The following is a 22,515-nucleotide window of genomic DNA, read 5'->3' on the forward strand; positions in this document are numbered from 1 at the left end:
CTGAGGTAATTGGGGTTGAGTGACTTGCTCAGGGTCCCACAGCTAGGAAGTGTTAAGTGTCTGAGGTCAAATTTTGAACTCGGGTCCTCCTGACTTTAGGGCTGGTACTTTATCCTTTGTACCACCTAGCTGCCTCAACAGTAGTGTTTTAATAGCTTAAATAGTTGTTATAAACTGTTCTGATTTAATGCTCTTAAATCCTGTGTGGTTTCTTGTAATGTCTTAAAATCAGATTGGTAGAATTTTTCAAGTATCCAAAAAGCTGTACATAAATCATTGGACCAAAGGGTAACAGTTTTGATCACTAGATGGCACTACCTGATCTAGTTGAAAAACTTTTTTGAACAATCCATATTTTGATCACATTTTTTGTTTTCTAGCAGAAATAGTACTTTAGTTACTTGATTAACCACTCACAGTGAGATGGTTTTTTAAAATTGGAACATTTTGAGGTATCAAAAGACTTATTTTGCTAAGATAGTACATTAAATAATATATTCTGTGTATTTAACTTTTAGAAGGCCTTTGAGAACTTTTTAGATCAAAAGCAATTTAGAAAATAACCCAAAAAAAGCATAAGACTTTTATGTAAATTTTTTTTTCATATGTAGAGAATGTCTTTAAAATCAGGAATCAGCAAGCAGAGAGAGATTGATACTTCCTGAAATAATTTTATAGTCTAGAAATGGACGGGCCCCAATATTTTACTGGGCAAATTCTCCTGTTGTAGCTTATTATCTCTTGTTGTAGCACTAGAAAATAGATATATGAATAAATTTTTAGGGGTTTTCATAGATTAAAGATTGATTGTTGTAAGTTATCAAAATAAATTAGAGCTATTAGGAAGTATATATTGACCTCCCACAGATTGACCCTAATTGCTCCCATTGAATATATAATACACACTGAATAGATTATTGATATGCTTCTGTATGGAGTGTAATTGTGCTGCTAAAACTCTGTCATCCATTGACAATTTACCATTACTTAGATCTATAGTGTTTTAAAAATTTTCCTGTTTTCTCACCAAAGCATACTATATGTACAATACTTTGCACTTTTCATTTCTGTTTTTATTACTAGTTAAACAATCTTTAATACACACAAATATTTAAATACATAGATGAATACAAAAAAAAGATTGTATATAAAATCCTAGCTTTGTCTACTTAGAATATTGTATGTATATTATAAAGTAGTAACAAAGTCATGTTTACTCCCATGACATCTTTTTGTTTACATAGTCATATTATATTTCCTAGAGTCTTCCCACATTTTATTGATCATTTCACATGGAGTGGTAATAGTCCAGGTTTCTCCCAAGTTAGGCAAAGAGTATAAGTAGTTTTGTAGCTTTTATAGTATAATTCTATTTTCCTTTCCAGAAAAATTATACCAATTAATAGTCTTTATCAGCTGTGCATGAGTGTGCCTGATTTTATCTAGTCCCACTACCATTGACTTGTCTAATTTTTAGCAATCTTTGATTGCTGAGGTAGTGTGCCTCAGAGTTTTTAGAGGTAGTTTGATATGGGAATAGACCGCTGGACTTTTAGTCAGAAAAACCTAAGTTCAAATCTCATCAAAGATATTTATTAATTGTGCAACTAGTGTATGACTTTCTAATGACAATACTTTTCCTTTGGGATTATGGATTAGAATTGGAAGATACCTCAGGAGGGCATTTAGTCCAAACCTCTCCTTTTAAAGATGAGGCAACTTGGGCCCAGACCTTAAGGTCACAAAGGTATTAAGGAGTAGAGGAAGAATTTAAAATTAGCTCTTAATACCAAATTCTCCGTTCTTTTTCCCTGTTGTCTCCCAAGTTCTTTGGCAAATGATGAATATGTGAGAAAGTGCTGGCTGGTTGAAAAATGTTCCATGTCTTGTTAGTGAACCATATGGAAATTTTGGAGTTAAGAATACTGGGTGTGCTACATGAAAGGGCTTCACAAGCTCTTAACCTAGTTAAGGATGTTGGTCTTGAGAGTATAGCTGTCTTCCTGTTTCATTCTAGGTTTGGTGCCCAATGTCTCCTGAATTTTATAGGGAATATGTGGCAATCAAGACTAAGAAGCGGATATTATTATACACCATGAACCCCAACAAATTCAGAGCCTGCCAGTTTCTGATCAAATTCCATGAACGAAGGAATGACAAGATCATCGTTTTTGCAGACAATGTCTTTGCCCTGAAGGAATATGCTATCCGGCTGAACAAGTAAGTTTGGAAAATATGATTGAGAACTTCCTTCACCTCAGGGAATCTTTTGTACCACTGGTGGGGGGAGAAGGAGAATGTGTGTCTGTGTAAAAGTATATAAAATCAGCTCTTCCCAGAGCTTTTCAAGGCCTGAAAATGTTATAGTCTTATTATAATGCTTTGAGTATACCTTATGTAATACTAAAGTATTGGATAAGTCTAATAAATAGTTTTTGAGGAAATGTAAGAATACTTATGCTTTGGATTTGGACTGGTGAGTGTTTGTTGCTTCTTAGAACCAGGCAGGGTTCTGCACATTCCACTGATTGCAGTAAAAGGCTGGATGTTCTGAGGACTTAACTCCAGATGTAACAAAAACAAATGTAGTATTGGAGAGCATAGAAAATATTAGCACTGAACTTCCTTTGTCTCCTATGTCTGTCTTCCTCAGAGCCAAAACATTATCTCAAAAAATAGTACTCAATTTGGTGTGTTGATATCTGGATTTATACAGATATGGGATCTCTTAGGTGAAACTAAAATTAGATTGAATAATTTCAAGACTTGTATTTATGTAGAATCTCAGTACAGAAATGGTATTTCTGACCCCATAATATGAACTTAATCAGACTTTCTACACTATGGAAACAGTTTGATTGATTTGGCTTGTAATGAATACAGAAAAATAGAAATATGTGCAATAAGAGTAAGTTATAAGCCAAGTGGAAAACTAGAAATAGGCCAGATTATGGAGGCCAGAGGATATTATACAGGAATCTCAAGTCCGAATCTTTGGGAGTACTTTGTGTCTGGTATTGCATGGGAGTGGAGAGGGATGATGTGATCAAAGGCTGCAGAACAGTCAAGGGTGGGGTTTGAGAGAAGGTCATTGGATTTGGTGATTAAGATCTCTTAACTTTTAACTTTAACTTTGAAAAGGAGGGTTTTGGTTGAATTATAAGATCATAAGCCTTACTACAGAGAGTTATTAAGAAGAGAATAAGGAAAGAAAGTAGAGGCACATACTGTGAGTGACTTTTTCAAGGAATTTAACCTCAAAAGAGAAGGCAGGTATGGGACAACATGTAGCAGGGACAGGGTAGGAAGTAATGGGCACATTTGTGATCAGGTGAAGAATCATTCTGTAGACAAGGAGAGCTTACTTATAGTAAGTAGGGATGATAAAGGTGGTAGTTAAAGAATGAGGATGATATAGAGGACAATGTTCTGGAAAGGGCAGAGTAAAATGTGCCCTTGTGTCTGCAGACAGGTTTGCCTTGGCAAGAAATGGGCCATCTATGTGACATGGAATGAAGGAGAAGATGGGGGAGGGATAGCCATGTGTGTGCTGGGAGATCAGGAACAGAGGAGTGCTGTGTAAAGGACCTCATCATACTTCAGTGAAATATGAAAGGCAGTTCCCAGCCAGGAGAATTGGGGAGGAGAAGCCAGGGAAAATTTGAGGAGAGCTGAAAAAGGTTGGAAAACCTCTGTATGCTGAGTGGGATGAGTTATTTAAGGATATGTAAAAGGATTATTTTGTCACCGTGAGGGCCTGATTGAGATTAAGTAGCAAAAAGTTGCAGTGAACCCAATTAGCACAGATTTGCTTTGTAATGGTAGTAGTAATGACAAAAGATTGGTCTTGGTGTCAAGAAGATACTGCCTTCAACGTAGCCTAGGTCTGTGATTGTTGGCAAGTCTGTTAAACCCTCAGTGCCTCAATGCAGGTTCTAAAGACTGTAGATTATCAAAGAAATGCTTATCTACATGGGTAAAAGGAATTTTCCATACCAATGAAATCACAGATCTGAATTGTCATTTACAATAGGTTTTTGAGCAGTTTCAAGGGGCCTTCTATAAACTATGCTAGAGATCATTTTCATATCTTCTAACTAAGCTATATTCTTCTCTAGACCCTATATCTATGGTCCTACGTCACAAGGAGAAAGGATGCAGATTTTACAGAATTTCAAGCATAATCCAAAGATAAACACTATCTTCATATCCAAAGTAAGTAATGAGTCCTTCAAAATGATATTTCTGTAATAGGAAGAAAGTACCTCCTTGCTGAACATACAGATTGTCCTTGTGACTTTGCTGGTCAAATGAATGTCCCCTGACTAGGCTGTCATTTTAATCTTTATGCTTTCAGAGCAGCAAAAAATAACTGAAGTAATTTCGTGTTTTGAATGTATTATTATGATTTGAGGGACAGCAACTTTATGTTTTAAATTTATATTTTGTTAATGGTGGTACCAAAATGAATTTGCATTCCCAGGGTATACAAAAGTTGACCAGTGGAGGATTCTCTTTAGGAGCTTATTGAGACTTAATATTTTGGGATTTTAAATGGCCTTAGCATATTCCACAAGTGGATTTTTATTGATTTGATTACTTAATGTTTTTTAATAGTTTAGTGCTTATTAGTATTATATAGCCAATCCACACATCAGAGGAAAATTTATTATTGTTACTTAATAATGTACTTTCCTATTGGCCAAGAATTACTTGCAGAGCATGGCTCATGGGGATTCTTATATTTTACTCAAAATTCTTTAATTTTTTTTAACATATATATTTTTTTAATTGTATTAATATCTTTTGTATTTTTATAATCTTAATTTTCAAATAATATACCTTTACTCTCCCCTATTCAGATACCTCTTGGATAACAAAGCACATTGAAAAGGGGGGGGGAGAATTTCAGCAAAATTAAATGGCACATTAAGTATTTTTAATGTTATGCAACAATCTCCACTATTACACAGAAGGAAAAAAATTTTCTCAAGTCTTATTTGAAGTCTTATTAGTCATTATAATCATATAGCATTTAGGTTTTTTTTTTAATTATTAAAGTTGCATACAAATTGCTCTAAATTCTACTTATTTCACTCCATATCATTTTAGTAATCTTCCCATAATTCTCTGAATTTCTCCATATTCACTTCCTATAGTTTAGTAATATTCTATTATAGTCTAATACCACAATTTATTTGTCATTCCCCAGTCTTTGGGCATACATTTTAGTTTCAGTTTCTTATTATTAGAAGAAAAAAAAAAAGTATGGTTTCTTTAAACCTGAAATTTCAATAAAAGATAAAACAAAAAGTTTTTTTTTAAATCCCAACATAAATGTTATTTTAAAATTTTGATTTACACTTTGAATTAAGTAGTCATGCTTTTGCTGGGTTGTAAGTTCTCAAATGTCATGTTTAACTTGGTAGTCTGATTAAAAAATTAAATCTACACTTTCTCAATGATTTAAGCATAATGCTAATATGATTAAGATTGTAAGTTAATTCCCTGTATAAATTCTGTGATGTATTCCATGAGCACAAACTAAACTCTTGAGCCAATCCTCAACATCTTATTGTTCAGAAAATGGATAGGGTCAAAAGAATAATGATGGCTAAATGCAAACTGATTTTTGTTACTGGAAAAAAACAGCTTTAAGTATATAATAATATTGATGGTCTGGTATCTTATCCATCAACAAATATTTATTAAATGCTTTCTATGTGTCAGATACTTTGTTAGGTCTTGGAGATATGAGTACAAAAAATGAAATAAAACTTCTTCACAAAGAGCTTAAATTCTTAGGAGGGATATAGTCCCTAACTCTTAGAATGGTGTCCTGACCTCAAGTGTTCAGTATGTCTGATGATAGGAGAAAGATTCAATAATATCTTTCACATATGAAGGATGGCACTGTTTTCTCCATAAAAGTTGAAAATGTAATATGACAGTAGTCTTTCCCTATGTCTGTGATAATGCTATCATCATGATAATTAAATAATTGGGGTGAGTAGATAAAATTGACATTGACTTAGAATTTTGAAGTATTCCTTGAGGATAACTCTATCCTGAGGCTAATGTAATGATTGATAAGCCCTTTCCAGAGCCAACTTTCTGTTTTCTTCCTTCTGGAGCCATTCTTTCTACTTCCCTTTCCTTCTGCTCTTGCTTTTCACTTCTATTTCAAGTAGTTTTTCCCTCATTAGTATGTAAGCTACTTGAGAGTAGAAACCATTTTGTTTTTGAATCCCCAGCACTTAACAAGGTGCCTGTCATATAATAAGCATTTAATAAATGCTTTATCTAATTATTTTTAAAGTATAAATTTGTTCTTTATATATTTTTATTGTTTATACAAAACCTGGTTCTTATCTACACCATCCTCAATAACTATTTAAAATTTTCAGGTAGGAGACACATCATTTGATCTGCCTGAAGCAAATGTTCTAATTCAGATATCTTCTCATGGCGGCTCCCGAAGACAGGAGGCACAAAGGTTGGGACGAGTACTTCGAGCCAAGAAAGGTAATCTTTTCTCTAGTATCCTTGTGCTCTGAAACTTGTCCTGGAATATACCACCTATAGAATTCTACTGTACAGACTTATGTTAATTAAGGTAGCAGTCTGGGGATATTTGAATTTAAAGATTTACATTCAGTAGTAAAATATTTCCAATCTGTTTTCAAGGACAGCATCAACCACTTCTGGTGTATTTGCTATAATATTCAGTCTCTGGGTTAAATGAAAAAGGTTAACTATGAACACTATTAGAACACTAATCTAGTCGTACACATTGAATTTGAAATTGATGGATGTTTGCCCAAGGAATGCTTGTATGAAATTTAGCTGATGATAATAGAAGCCAGATAGTCTAATCCAGAGGGCTAAGAATGTCTTGTTGTAGGGTATACAAAAAGTACCTGAAGGGGAAAGATCTGAAACTAAAAATTATTTGGGGAGCAGCAGTAAAAGAAAAAGAAGCTTAGAAATCCTGAGGCACAAGAAGTAATATAGAAAGTGGAAAATGGATCAAAAATTTAAAAAAGTGAATGCACCACCAATGAAGATGAAATTAAAGGAATTATTAGGAACTATTGTGCCTAATTATATGTCAATAAACTTGATAATCTAAATGAAATGGATGAATATTTATAAAAATATAAATTGCCCAGATTAACAGAAGAAGCAATAGGATATTTAAATATCTTCAAAGAAGAAATTGGGCAAGCTATAAAAAGAAAGTTCACAGGTCCAGGTAGATTCACGAGTGAATCCTACCAAACATTTAAAAGGCAATTAATTCCTTTGAGGGGAAAAGGCAAAGAGAATTCTACCAAATGACAACAGGTATAGTTCTGATACCTAAGCCAGAAAGAGCAAATTTTTCTTTTATTTAATATTTTGGGTTTTTTTTCCCCAATTACATGTCAAAAACAATTTTTAACATTCATGGAACTAGAATTACAATCAAGAATTACCTACCCAACAAAAATGAGTATAATTCTTCAGGAGCAACCTTAAAGCATTCATGATGAAAAGACCAGAGCTGAGTAGGAAATTTGATTTTCAAATCAGGATTCAGGAGAACATAAGGAAGTATCAGGGAAGGAAAACATAAGAGACATAAAAACATAAAATAATAAGGTTTATTCCAACATGGGAAGATGACACTTGTAACTCATAAAAATTTTCTCATTATTATGGAACGTTGAAGGAATATATATGTACAGAGGGCATAAGTATGAGTTGAATATTAAGGCATAATATCTAAAAATTAAAATCAAGGGTGAGAGGGGAACATACTGAGAGAAAGAGAAAGGAAGGAGTAAAATTGCTGTCTCATAAAAGAGGCAAAAAAAATGTTTGTTCATTGGAGGGACAATAGGAGGAAGAGGTGAACCTTACTCTTATCAGAATTGACTCAAAATAATACACTCAGTATATATATAGAAATTTATCTTATCTTTCAGAAGAAATAGAAGGGGAAAGGGATATTAGATGACAGAAGAGAGGGTATATTGGGGGAGGGGCTAGTCAAAAAGCAAAATACTTTTGTGGATGGACAGGGTGAAAAGAGAGATAGAATAGAATAAATGGGGGATATAAGTTAACAGTAATTATGAAACAATTTTGAAGCAAGTTTCTCTGATGAAGGTCCCATTTTTCAAATGTGTAGGGAACCGAGTCAAATGTTTTTGTTTTTGTTTTTTTTAAATAGCCATTTCACAATTGATAAATGATCAAAAGATATATTATGTGCCCAAAGGGTTATAAGATCATGTATGTCCTTTGACCACCTAACGATGCCACTATTGGCCATGAATCCCAAAAGAGATTCTTTAAAAAAAAAAAAAAAAAAGGGAAAAGGAAAAGAACCTATATATATATAAAAACATTTGTGGCAGCTCTTTTCTCAAAGTAAGAATTGGACATTGAGGGAGTGTCCATCAATTGGGGAATGGCTGAATAAATTGTGGTATAAGATTATGAAAGAATATTATTTATATTATTATTTTATAAGAAATAATGAGCAGGATGCTATCAGAAAAACCTGGAAAGTCTGTTGCTTAAGCAAAGTTAAATGTACTATGTACATAGTAATAGTAAAATTGTGTAATGGTCAGCTATGAATGACTGCTATTGTCAGCTAACACAGTGATCTAAGACTACTCTGAAGGACTTATGATGAAAAATGATATCCATACCCAGAGAATGAATTGCTTGTATCTGAATACAGGCTGAAGCATACTTTTTTTTTTTTTTTTTTTTTTTTTGCTTCCTTTTTTTTTTCTTGAGGGTTTTTTTGGGGGGTAGGGTAAGGAGAATCTTTTCTTTTGCAACATGACATAGAAAAGTATTCTGCACAACTTTACATGGGCCTTCTCATTTGGGATGGGGGTAGGGAAGAAGAGTAAGAATCTAGAAGTCAAAATTCTAAAAACAAATGTAAAAAATAATTTTACTGGAATTCAGAGAAAATAAAATGTTAAAATATTAAAAGCAAATATATATGTATATATTTGTAGGTCTTTTAAACACATGGTTGATCATTTTCTTTGAAAATCTTGATCTTCTTAGGGTTTCAGAATTCTTTTACTTTACACTATCACTGACTTTGCATAAATTGTACTCCTAGTTCTACACATTTGACTCTGCATTCTACCCAGGATTCTCTGAAATTACCTCTCTTGTCATTTCTTACTGCACGATAATATTTCGATAATACATATGTCACAGTTTGTTCAGCTATTAGCCATTTGTCTAAGAGGTACTTGAAGATACTGCCTTATTTTCTAGTTCTTTACTTTTTTTTCCTTGAAATAAAAAATTTTTGTTTACTTTTAGCTCTTCCCTCCCTGGTATTTTCCCTCTTAATTTCCCTTTTCTGTCCTCACTTGTTTCTCTATTCAGTTTGAAGAAATTTTTAAAAACAAATTTTGTGTAACTTTTTATTTATCCATTTCAGATTAGTATATATCTGATGCCCCTTCACCCATATCTTCCTCCATTGTTGATATGTATGCTCTTCCTTTCATACATCCCAATTAAGAGAAATAACAAAATTCCATTCCCTTTTTCTCTTTCTGCATTAGTACATTTTACCAATCTTTGTAATTCCTTTCTTCACACCCTCAAAAGTGAACCAATCTATTTTTGTAGGCTCTCTATTTTTCTTATTTAATTCCCTCAGAATCCTTTGATGACATTAAGGTTCTGAAAAAATCATTATTTCTTTTCAGTGTCCATAGAGAGACACCACATTAGCAAACAGTTCCTTCCAGTTGTTCAAATAAATATACCTCTAGGTCTCTGAAATAACGTTTGTACTGCAGACGTTCCTACTATTCAGCTTGGGTCGTTTTGGTCTTTTCATCAGAAATTCTTGAAACTCTTCTGTTTGTTAAAGGTTCATTTTTTTCCTCTACAGTATTATACTTAGCTTTGCTCAGAGTAAGCTATTTCTTGGTGTAAGGCTATCATCTTTTGCCTTTGGAATATTGTATTCCATAGACTTCATCTCACTTTTAGTAGTAGTAGCTACCAGCTTTGTATGATTCTTATTATGGTCCTTTTGTACTTGAGCCGCTACTTTATGAATACTTGAAGTATTTATTTATTTGTTTGGTGTTTTTTTTGATGTAGAAGCTCTGGATTTAAATTGATTCCTGGAATTTGTCCTTTTTGAGTTTCCTTCACAAGATGATTGGTGGATTCTCTCTCTCTTCACTTTGTCCTTTGGTCTGAGAAGTTTTCATTTATGGTCTTTTGAAATATAACACTCAAGGGTCTGCAGAGGACAGTAACACTCAGGTGCCATTAGTGACAGTAGCTGTGGGTCCACAGACCATATTGTGGACTGCTCCAAGGAGGAGGCAGCCAGCCACCAATTTTCCACTCCAGTTTAGTCTTCTCTTGTGCCTGCTCTTGTACCTGAAGTCCAGCATCATGGAAAGGAATCCCATTCCCAACCAAGAGTGAAGGGCAGAAGATGTCAGAAATGATTGACAACTGCGCCATCAAAGCCATGCTAGCTTGTCTCAAGAATTTGTCTTAAGCGTTCATGGTGTTCATTGACATCTACAGAAATCTTGACTGGAAGTATTCCATTTGTACAACTATACAAGAATTTCTTTAAGGTAAGGGAACAGAGAGGAATGTCATGTGCCCAAAATTTAGCTGTCTTGAGGACCACATTTTCTTAGACTGAATATCTGGTGCACTGAGTAGAAAAGCTCCTTAAAATAAATCAGAGGACTAAGAAAACATTTGGAAGAACAGGATTATTAGTGACTGCATCTTGGCTGGAGCCATTGATTTTGAAATTGATTTAAAGGCTAAGATTATGGACTGTTGAGTTGAATTTGCTGGGGGGGGTTGCTGCCATTGGTTATAGTTACCTCTAATGTGAGCTTCTTGTGAGGAAATATACCACCCCTGCACTGAACCATAAAACTGATTTAAAGACTGGTACCATTGACTCTGGAGATTCTGAAGGCTTTTTTTTTTTTTTTTCCTTTTCCCTCTTTCTACCCCCACCCCTGCCCCCAATCAAATCATTACCAATGAGAATAACTTCTCATGGAGGAGCATAATGTCTTAGCACCAGAGCTATCCAGTGGAAGAAAATGGGACTTTAAATATTGTTCCCCTGAAAGTGAAGGACTCATTGTTTGCTTCCCCTCTTGTATTGTTAGTGATGTGAAAGGAGATTTATTGGTCACAGATCTTGGCAACTTGCTTTTAGCAGTGATCTCTGGTCTTTCTTTCCAGACTCTACCAAGAGAAATGTCACAGAGAGTAGCTCCTTAGAACAAATCAGAGGACAGTTTGTTGACTTCCAGGAATTACTTGTTTTTGAATCTTCCTGACTGTAACTACCCAATTTGCCTTTGTAACTGTTAAAATAGACGTGACAGCATTCTTTACTGTTTTGTTTTAGAATTCATTGGAAACAATATATCATAAAGCCCATTTGGTGGGGGTTGGGGAAAGGGCAAGAGACAAAGTAAAGCTTATTTCATGTATCTCATTTTATGGCTAGAGAATTTTGACCACCATCAGGTCATCCATGTTATAGAAATTATATATTTAAATACAGTTTGAAGAGACTTAATTTGAAGAAAAAAAATATGGTGTTGGAAATTTTTTATCCTAGTTTTGACTTGAGTCCAAAGATTTTTAAATCTAATGATTTTTAAATATCCCTCCTTGACCTGGATCAGTTTTTTTAATATGTGAAATATCTTAGATTTTCTCTTTATTTTTTTCAAATCATTTGATTCTTGTTATATTTCTTGCTATCTCATAAAGTAATTGATTTATTAGAGTTCATTTCATGAGTAAGGTTTTTCATTTTCTTTTTAATTCATAAAAATATTTTATTTCTGTTTTTTAAATTTCATAATATTTCTTCAAGGTATTCATATGGCCCTTTGTAGAAAAGAAAAATTTCCCTGAGTCATTGATGATAATTGTTTTGGAGTTACTATCTCCTTTTGGAGGTTCTCTAAATTTGTAATCCTTTTTTGTGCTAGTTTTAGTGTTCTGTTTGATTTACTTCTTCACCAGCCTTGGATTTTTATTCTTGGTCTGGTTCTATCCCCTACTTTGCTTTTGAATAAAATGATTGACTCTACTTATTCTTGTTCTGAATTTCTAAACAGATATTCATCTGTCAGGATTAGACACCCTACTTTATCCTTGAGGTTCAGAATACTACATCTTCAGGGCTCCCTCTGACTTCTCAGGACAGAGTTAGAGTTTTCAGAATCCTGGGCCTGAGGTGTCCCAGTCCTGAGCTCTAGAGTGCTGTACTGGTTGCTGCTATTCTCCAACATTTCCCTGGTCCCTATTCCGGAATTGAAGGCTTTCTTAAGAGAACCCCTTTGTTTTTTCTTCCTCAAGACATAGAACCTTGAAAGCTACACATGTTTCTGAACATTTCTGGTCTCACTGGATGGCTGTGCTGATTTATTGCTGACTTTGCTAGTGACTCTTATTGTCAGGTTTCTGGCAAACCTCTTATACAGTTGTGGGATGGAATATGTCACAGTAGTTTCCTCTTTGGATATTTGATTATTATTCAGTCTTGTACAAAATTTATGGCCTTGGTGGAGTGGGTATGTAGTTGTTGAGTAGTCTTCCTCCCATTCAGGCAGCCATGTTGATAGAAAATATCACATTCTTCTTTTTTTTTTTTTTTTTTTTTTTTTTTTTTTGTATTTATTTTTATTTTTCAAAATTTTTTTTCAAAACATATCCGTGAACAATTCTTTAATATTAGCCCTCCCTTCCCCCACACCCTCAATTACATGGCAAGTAGTCCAATATATGTTAAACATGATAGAAATATATGTTAAATCCAATATATGTATACATGTTTATACAGTTATTGTGCTGCACAAGAAAAATCAAATCAAAACAGTAAAAAAAAGAAGAAGATGAAGATGCAAGCAAGCAACAACAAAAAGATTGAAAATGCTATGTTGTGAATCACATTCAGTTCCCACAGTTCTCTCTCTGGGTGTGGATGGCTCTCTTCATCACTAAGCAAGTGGAAGTGGCCTCAATTATCTCATTGTTGAAGAGAGCCACATTCATCAGAATTGATCATTGTACAGTCTTGTTGCCATGTACAATGATCTCCTGCTTCTGCTCATTTCACTCAGCATCAGTTCATGTAAGTCTCTACAGACCTCTCTGAAATCATCCTGCTGGTCATTTCTTACAGAACAATAATATTCCATAAATTCATATGCCCTAATTTACCCAATCATTCTCCAACTGATAGGCATCCATTCAGTTTCCAGTTTATAGCCACTACAAAAAGGGCTGCCACAAACATTTTTGCATGTCACACTCTGTTTTTTCACAAGATGTTTATTGTCTTGTGTCCCCTAGGGATGGTTGCAGAGGAGTATAATGCCTTCTTCTACTCACTGGTCTCACAGGATACACAGGAAATGGCATATTCAACGAAAAGGCAGAGGTTTCTAGTCGATCAAGGTTACAGCTTCAAGGTAAGCAGCAATGAGGTTCTTTTCCTGTTAGGGCAAGTGCTATATAAGAAAGCCTGTTCTTTTCATCTTCAGAGAATAGTAGTGACCACTGTCAATATTTTCTTGAGTAAAACCTCAGGCACAGAGAATCCCTAGGTAATTAAAGAACTTACAGGAGTCCTTCTTTGTCTGTGAATGAATTGTTGGGTAACTAATTAGGAAGATACTCAGTTGGGGACTTGAAGAAAAAGCTTTGGGGCCTTTCTAACCCAGTAATTAGAGGACAAAGATTGATTTCTTTGGTGGAATAGAGAGGCAAGGATGAAAAAAGAAAACTGGTGGCCACTTGGAAAATGAGTTGAATTGAATTGAAGTTTGGCATGCTTTGGAGGTTCTGCCAAGATTCTGAATCAAATTTGGGGGTTGGAGTAGGGATGAAGGCATATGTAGGGGGAAAAATCCAAAGGATTTTATACTTATCTCAGATAATTTTGACATACATGAATATATTCTCAGGCTTCTTAATGTCCTTCCTGAGCTATGGCCCTCAGGAGTGAATACAGTCTCCAAATATAATCTCATCACAGCAGAATACAAAAGAATGTCACCACCTATTCCTGGAAGCTATACTTATTTTAATGCAGTCCAAGATTTCATTATTCATTGAAGTTTTTTTGGCAACTGCCTCAAACTACTGACTCATATTGAACCTTGAAATCTCCTTAAGCCTCCAAATCTCTTTTTTACTCACTATTGTCCTTCTTGCTTTCCTCATCATTAAGTTTTAAATTTCTTTTCTGAGTTTAAAAAAATGCTTGTAGAATTAAATTTTTTTAGCTTTTTAAAAACTTTATATTTATCTTTTTGGGGTTTTACTTTATTGGATTAACCTAATGTTCTAGCCTATCAAAAATCTTTTTAAATTCTAACTCTTTCATCCAGAGTATTAGCTAGTCTTCTTAGCTTTGTCCTGTCTGCAAATTTGATGAGTATGTCATCTGTGATTTTATCTAAGTAATTGAAATAGCACAGAGTCGACCCCAGATTCATGAGGCATTCCACTGAAATTTGAAAATAAAATTTAAAATTAACTGTCATTGACTAAGACAGCCAGTTATAAATCCATTTAAATGTATGATAATCTAGTTGGTATCTCTCCATGTTTCCACAAGAAAAGTATGATGAACTCTTCAGTCAAATACTTTGCTAAATCTAGGTAAATATGTTCCACAACAACAGCATTTCATGTATGTGTATGTATATTTCCTCTACATGTATATTTGTACATATTTATCCATTTCCTTTTTACAATATGATATAAATTCATTGAGAGCAAGGACTTTTTCATTTTGTCTTTGAATCCCTAGTACCTAATGTTGTCCTCTGTACATAAAAGGTGCCTAATAAAAGTTCATGTAGTGTTAGAAGTGATTTGCCTAAGTCACAAAGCTAGGAAATGAAAGAAATGGGACATAAAACCAGGTCTTCAAAGGTTGAGGCTCTTTCTATTCCTTTACTGCATCCTCTCAATAACCATTTTAAGTGATAGCTAATAGAAATACCTAGATTTCTTATGCTAACCTCTGTTGAGTAGTAATTAATGACTGTACAGGTATAAATTTGTGACCCAGAGAACTGAATTTGAAAGAGAAACTTAGTGGATAACTTTAGCAAGCATACCTTATAGTTACCCGTCTTCCAAGAAATCCTGGAAGATCTTAATGTATGGATGGCTGATACCTTGACATAAAAGAACCTGGAAGGTAACATTTTCTTCTCCCAGATCAATTTTTCTTCATAATCAACAAATATTAGAAACAATGGGATCTTATATCTCTTTTAGTTAATTGTGAGATAGTAAAGAAGCTGTTAAAAATTGCGTATTCTTTACTGTCTTCATCAAATATGTTATTGTGTATCTTGCAAAGCTTTCTTTAAACTAATTTAACCTTTTATCATTTCACTCCTTTTTTTGAAATGATATTACTCATAATTATCCATCATTATTTTACAGATGAGTTTACTTTCTAACTTGGTATTGTCTTTGGCAAATTTGATGTCAGCTGATTAAAGCATTTTCTTTTTTGGTCTTTTTGTAGAAATTAATTTACATTGATTAGATTTCAGGATAAAATTGTTACAGTTAGTGTTGATATCATTTCTGGTGTCCAGTTTCCATTTTTTTTATTTTCAATTACTTGTTTGATTCAGCATTGTTATTTTTAAATGTATAACATAATCTTTCCTTATTTTCTTCCCTTTGCAAATTCTGATCTTAGTTCATATGACTCATTGGTCTGACCCTGCATAGACAGTTGACTCAGGGATAAAATCCCACATCAATGACAAGTTTCTTCTTCCTGTCTATTAAAATTTAGCAGGTTTTGTTTTTTGGTGTTTACAGTGTCCAACACATAACTAATTCATCTCTTAAAGTAGGTTTTTATAATAGGAAATCATGAGGCTTTATACAAGATTTCATTTAAATGGCAAAAACAGAGAGGAAGAGAATATAAGCATTTATTTAGCACCTCATTTCCAGGTATGATAAGGAGAACTTTATAAATATTATATATAAATATTAGTAAGGTGCCAGTACCTTAACCTAAAGTAATGTATGAACATTTGAGGATTATTGTTATTTTATTATTCTTATTTCTGTCATTGACTACTTTCATCGCCTTTGGGCTAATTATTCCAACTTATGAACCTATCTACAAATGAAGACCTCAAAGATGCCACCTAGCTTTTTGTGGTCTGTGAGTCCATTTCCCTCTTAGAGAGTTTCTGTCTTTTTATAGTGTACCAAGAATCATCTTCATAAATTAAAGACTATGTTACCAGATGTTCTTTTGCCATACAGCTCTTGCCACAAAACCAGGATCCTAGGCCTCTTTCTTAAGTAGCATATTATTTCATGGTGAATGATAAAGCTTACTTTTGAGAAGTAGAAAATGAAAAAATAGTATCTCAGAAGAAAATAAAAAGTTTAAAAGGGGACAAAAAGCAAGACAGTTTTGTTATTCTCTTTTCAGTTTAACATACTCTTTAAAAAAGAATAAAGTTGAGGCAGCTAGGTGGCACAGTAGATAAAGCACCAGCCCTGAAGTCAGAAGCACCTGAGTTCAAATCTGGTCTCAGACACTTCACACTTCCTGGCTGTGTGACTCTGGGCAAGTCACTTAACCCCAATTGCCTTAGCAAAAATTAAGTTTCATAGCCAATCTTCTGTTCCTCTTTTGTAAGTTAGAGTCAAAATATATTGATATTTTTTAAGTTTATAATAAAGAAGATATTTTAATGACTACCAAAAGAAAACATGCTCCTGTCACTTTCTGCTTTATAGGTAATTACAAAGCTTGCTGGTATGGAAGAAGAAGAATTAGCATTTTCATCAAAAGAAGAGCAGCAACAGCTTTTACAGAAAGTCCTGGCAGCCACTGACTTGGATGCTGAGGAAGAGGTGGTAGCAGGAGAATTTGGCTCCAAATCTACTCAGGTGAGTTGGCATCAAGCCAGGCACTAGTGATTTTTGTCCGTTGGGATTTTAGGCTTCAATGTATCCAAAAGACATAGTCCTTAACATTTGATTCCAAAGAAGTAGTTGTGATTTTCCCCAATGATTCCATTTGTTGAGTCCATAGAAGAAAATATAATGAAGAGCTTTGAGGTACTTATTAGATGTCCTAGTCTGCAGTCTCAGTGTGGTCATTAAGTAGCTGTATGACCTCTGGGCAAGTCACTTCACCTTATTGAGCCTCTCTTTCTTTATCACTCACAAAAGGGCAATAATCCCTGACCTGATGAAGTGATTAGGGATCAATTAAGATAATAGGGAAAACTTCTTTAGATTGTGTCTTTTCTTGTGTTCTTCCTGGCTTTAAATACCCCTGGAAAACCTATGTTGCAAGTTTACAAATTATGAGATATAGTTTTGGACACCTTTTGAATTAGAGTACTGAAAAGTAGCATGTTCATGAAATCTAAAATTAAGACTTTTGACATAATTTGACTTTATTGTTAACACCTATTTTTTGGATATTATGATTAAGATGGAAGTGAAGTAACCCTCTTTTGTCCCTGGGAAACTGATAACACTTGTTTCATTACCTATTTCAGTATATTTGCAAAGGTGTCTCCCGTTGCTCCCTGTTCATTTCTGTGTATTCTACCCCTTCAGGTGTCCCGTCGTTTTGGATCAATGAGTTCCATGTCAGGGGCAGATGATACTGTCTATATGGAATACCATTCTTCTCGAAGCAAGCCATCTGTAAATAAGCATGTCCACCCACTTTTCAAACGTTTCAGAAAATGATGTCAACATAAGCCACTTTCAAAGATTTTATGTTTTGTACAGCAACTTCAAAATATTGAAGCATGAAACTGATCTTTTGGCTTTTGAAAGGAATATTTTATTTTCTGCTAGCATTGACTGAGATGATCCAGACTAACCAACCTTAACCACACTTGAGGAAAAATAATAAATGCAGCAAACTCTTCTTTTCAGCTTTGTGGTACTCTAAGCATAATAAAAGAAAATTATTTTTGTCTTTTCTAACCATTTTTCAGACACAATTGGAAGAGACTGTTGTATGTAAAAATTTGTAACTAATAAACTTTATATATCTGAATGTTCTGCTAAGTGAACATTAAACATTTATGAGAAAACTTAGATGTACTTTTTTCTTGAAAATGTCTATTGATTTCCTTATTCATTACTAGAGCTCTGTCATATTGACTGGGAGATCTGTGATTTATTTGTACCTGAATTAAATCACATGTATACACATGCATGGATAGTTCAGATGGATAAGCCAAGATCATGGACTCTCCCAAAACCAGTAGCTTTATCCTATTCTGTGACTACTGCCTGTATTTCTTCAGTCACAAAGTAAGAGGGACCAATCAGACATGCTCCTTAAAGATGGAGAAACAGCTAAGGTTCCTATTAGTAATAAGTTAATTGCATCATCTTCAAATACATGAAAGACATTTTTTCTCCAAGTGTCAAAGTTTACTCCCTTTGGCTTAACACTAATTTTTTTTTAATGCCCATGTCTCACCGTTTTTCTAAATAGCCTCCCTTCTCATATTATTCTTAGTGGGAAAGAGGAAGCTGGGGAGTAGAGGAGCTTAAAAAGCAAAAGGGCAGAAAAGCTTCTCCAAAAAAGGAAGCTAGGCATGTACTCAAGACAAAGTTCTTTCTTCTTGGTCAATCAATAACCTAAGTGGGCTTTCTATGTATGTCTGTATTTTGATGGGAAACAGTGGGTCTCACATATGTTTTTCAAAGCCTTATAAAGTGCAATCCTTTGTTAAATGGCTCCTTAGCATTGTTTTGTGGGGGTTTGGTTTTGATTTTTGGTCTACCAAAACCCCTTGTACTTCTAGAACAGCAATCCTTTGCATTATTGCAATAAAGCATCAGTCTGAAAGCAGTTTCCTGGTAAATTCCATAGCCCAGCCACTCATGATGGATTAAAAGACAATAGTACCTTTTGTTACGATAGGATGGAGCTCTTACTGGAATGCTGCCTGTGCAACCACTTCCAGGAACACCATTTCGCAGAGATGACTTTTGTGAAAGTTCTTGTTTCTCTAGGAAGGAAGTTCCTAATATCACAGAGAATAGTTCTATGTTCTGTGAATGATGCAGGGTATTATCCTGTGTGTTAGACATGTATATTGTGCCAGCCATTATATGAAGCTTATCTGTGCACCATTCAGACCCTGCTGGGTTCATGAAGCTGCTAAAATCCCAGTGCCCTTTTCATTCCAGCTTTCAAACTCATTGTTCAAATGAAACTCTTCTCTCCAACTCACCCACAAGCTCTTAATAGTCAAATCTGGTGGTCTCCTGAAGACCTCGTCAGCATTTGAGCATTAAGTGCTTACTGGGGGCCTAGCGCAGTGCTTGACAAATGGGAATACAAATAAATACAAGACAAGGAGATCCTACCATTCATAACTTCTCCCCATCCATAAGCCTTCCCTGGTTTCCAGGATTCTTAGCAACTTTCCTGGCCCCAACAGACCTGTTGGTGACCCTGGCCTCCTTGCTCCTCAAACAAGATACTTCATCTTCTGACTCATTTTTGCTGTCTGTCCTCCATATCTGGAATACTCTCCCTCCTCATTTGCCTCTAGGCTCCCCTAGCTTCTTTCAAGTCCTAGCAAAAATCCCTTCTTCAGGATGCATTTCCAAATTCTTAATTCTAGTGTCTTCCCTCTGTGTCTCTTCTAGTGTCTTCCCTCTGTTGATTATATACAATTTATCCTGTATTACATACTTGGGTATGTGTCACTCCCCCATTGGACTGAGCTCCTTAACAACAAAGACTTTTTTTTAAGGGCATTGTTTATTTTTTATTTTAATAGTATTTCATTTTTTAAATTACATGTAAAGATAGTTTTGAACATTTTTGTCTCCTTCCCTCCTTTCCCTCCACTCCTTCCCAAGATAGCAAATAATCTGATATAGGATATACCAGGGACTGTCTTTAGCCTTTCTTTGCCTCTCTAGTTCTTAGCATAGTGCCTTGACATGAAGCAGACACTTAATAAATGTGTATTGATTGATGGACTGAATGACTGACTAACGGGTTCTGGGAGGGAGAAAGATAGTAACTTCTATTTGGGACATTTTGAGTTTGAAATGTCTAATAAGCAATTAATGATTTTTTTAAAAATGGAGATCAGGAAAAGACTTGGGCTGAATATATAGCTCTATAAATCACTTTTATTGAGATGGTAGTTAAAGCTATGTTAGGTGATGACATCTACCAAAAGGAAGTATGGAGAGAAGAAAACCTAGGGCAGAAAATATGGAATTATAAGGAAAGACCTTGTCTATTTTAAATTACTATATACATTTAAGTTATTGTCACATTATAGAAATACACACACACATACACACACACACACACACACACATATATATATATATATATATATATATATATATATATATATATATTTTTTTTTTTTTTTTAACCTTAGCTTTATGTTCCTTTGAACATAAATGGTCCTATTCTCACACTTTGGTGTAGAGATGATTCTGCCATTCCTCCCCTAAATCTAGATCCTACCAATTATTCCATATTCTTCCCTTTTATAAACTTAATTTCATTCAAAATCTTGCTTAAGCAAGGCATAAGAATTTCTTCAGAGTTCTTGCAAAAATATTAAGCCCATTGAAACATATATATATATAACTCCTCTGAGGGCTTAAGAACTCCTCAGGGGTTGAGAATTCTAGAAATAAAGTTCCTAAGCCTGCTTGTCTGTTTTATATGGTGACACTGGAGCTAAAGATGGTTTTTATATCTTTAAATATGAAAAAAAAACTTTATTTTAAAATATAAAAATTTTTTTAATCTCTGCAAACAAAAACAAGCTACAGGTTGAATCTGGTCCCCCTAGTTACAATCTAAGCCCCTATCCAGTGTGTTTCCCCAATATAAATCAATTATCAAATTCTTATTAACTTTTGGATAAGAGATTTTCTAAGAAGATATAGCAAGAACAGCTATTTTTAAAAATTCCCCTCAAACTAAAGGTAAATTTTCCCTCTTAAAATTCAAACTCCTTTGGAGAGGAGGCTCAAACTTAAAGTTACAAAGGTAGGCTTATATGTTGAGAACACAGGAAGCCAAGAACTCTTGGTCATGGAAGTCCCTTTCCTCATGTTGTGGAATACTTATGAAGTTCCCCTTGGGTATGATGCCCTTCTGAGCCCTTTATTTTGGTGTCTTGCATACTGTCCTGTATATGGTCCATACTACTCTTCAAAGAGTCACATAATCCCTACCCACCAAGACAAACCTAGGAATTATATGAATACAATTTATACCAATAAAGTCAGATCTAAACAAATGGAAAAAATTTTAATTTCTCATGGATAGACCAAGCTAACATAATAAAAATGATAATTCTACCTAAGTTAATCTATTTATTCAGTGCCATACCAATCAACCTATCAAAAAGTCATTTTAAAGAGCTAGAAAAAGTAACAAAATTTTTCTGGGAGAACAAAAGGCCATGGATGTCGAGAAAATCAATGAAAAGAAATGTGAAAGAAGGTGGTCTAGCTGTATCAGATCTCAGATAGTATTACAAAGTGGTAATTATCAAAATGACCTGGTACTAAGAAATAGAATGTGAAGCAATGAAATTGATTAGGTTACACAATACATTGTTGTAAATGACCATAGTAATATAGTATATGATAAACCCAAAGATTCAAGTTTTTTGGGGAAAAGTCATTATTTGACAAAAGCTGCTCAAAAGAGAATAGTTTGGCAAAAACAAGGTATAGGCCATTTCATACTGCATACTAAGATAAGGTTAAAAATAGAACATGATTTAGACATAAAAGGTGATACTATAAGCAAATTAGGAAAATATAGGATGGCTTATCCATCAGATCTATGGATAACAAGAATTTAGTTCCAAAAAAGATATTGAAATCATTACAAAATATAAAATAAAAATTTTGATTACATAAAATTTAAAAAGTCTTTGAATAGATAAAACCAATGCCAAAAATAAAAAGGAAAGCAGAAAACTAGGGGGAAAGATTTGCAGCAAGTATTTCTAATAAAGGCTTCATTTCTCAAATACATAGAGAACTGAGTCAATTTATAATATTACAAGTCATTCCCCAATTGAGAAATGGTCAAAAAGATATAAACATGCAATGTTGTAATATATATCTGATTACTTGCTGTCCGGGGCGGAGGGGGATCAGGAAGAAGAAAAAAATTGGAACACACAGTTTTGCAAGGATGAATGTTGAAAAATGTCTATGCATGTGATATGAAAATAAAAAGCTTTAAGAAAATAGATATTGCTTATCATTTTAAGGAATACTCTATTCCTATGGTTTCTAGTGTTGTCACTTTTTTTAAAGAATGAATTGTATTTTTTCAAAAGATTTTTCATCATCTATTGATATAATCATATGATTTCTGTTGATTTTCTTATTGATATACTTAATTATGTTGATACTTTTCCT

At 34.1% G+C, this 22,515-nt stretch overlaps 1 protein-coding gene across 1 annotated transcript in view; it reads left to right on the plus strand.

Moving 5' to 3' along the window:
* The window catches only part of ERCC3 (ERCC excision repair 3, TFIIH core complex helicase subunit), a 39,381-nt gene extending 21,214 nt beyond the window's left edge, over positions 1-18,167 (plus strand). Inside the window, exons 10-15 of the mRNA XM_074301730.1 lie at positions 2,018-2,220; positions 4,119-4,215; positions 6,408-6,525; positions 13,402-13,520; positions 16,846-16,998; positions 17,680-18,167. Of these exons, the coding sequence (XP_074157831.1) occupies positions 2,018-2,220; positions 4,119-4,215; positions 6,408-6,525; positions 13,402-13,520; positions 16,846-16,998; positions 17,680-17,814 (825 nt within the window). The 3' untranslated portion in view covers positions 17,815-18,167. The remainder of the gene's footprint in view (positions 1-2,017; positions 2,221-4,118; positions 4,216-6,407; positions 6,526-13,401; positions 13,521-16,845; positions 16,999-17,679) is intronic.
* The last annotated feature ends 4,348 nt before the right edge of the window (positions 18,168-22,515 follow it).

The sequence above is a fragment of the Sminthopsis crassicaudata genome, chromosome 3 (assembly GCF_048593235.1).
Source record: "Sminthopsis crassicaudata isolate SCR6 chromosome 3, ASM4859323v1, whole genome shotgun sequence".
Classification (NCBI taxonomy): domain Eukaryota; kingdom Metazoa; phylum Chordata; class Mammalia; order Dasyuromorphia; family Dasyuridae; genus Sminthopsis; species Sminthopsis crassicaudata.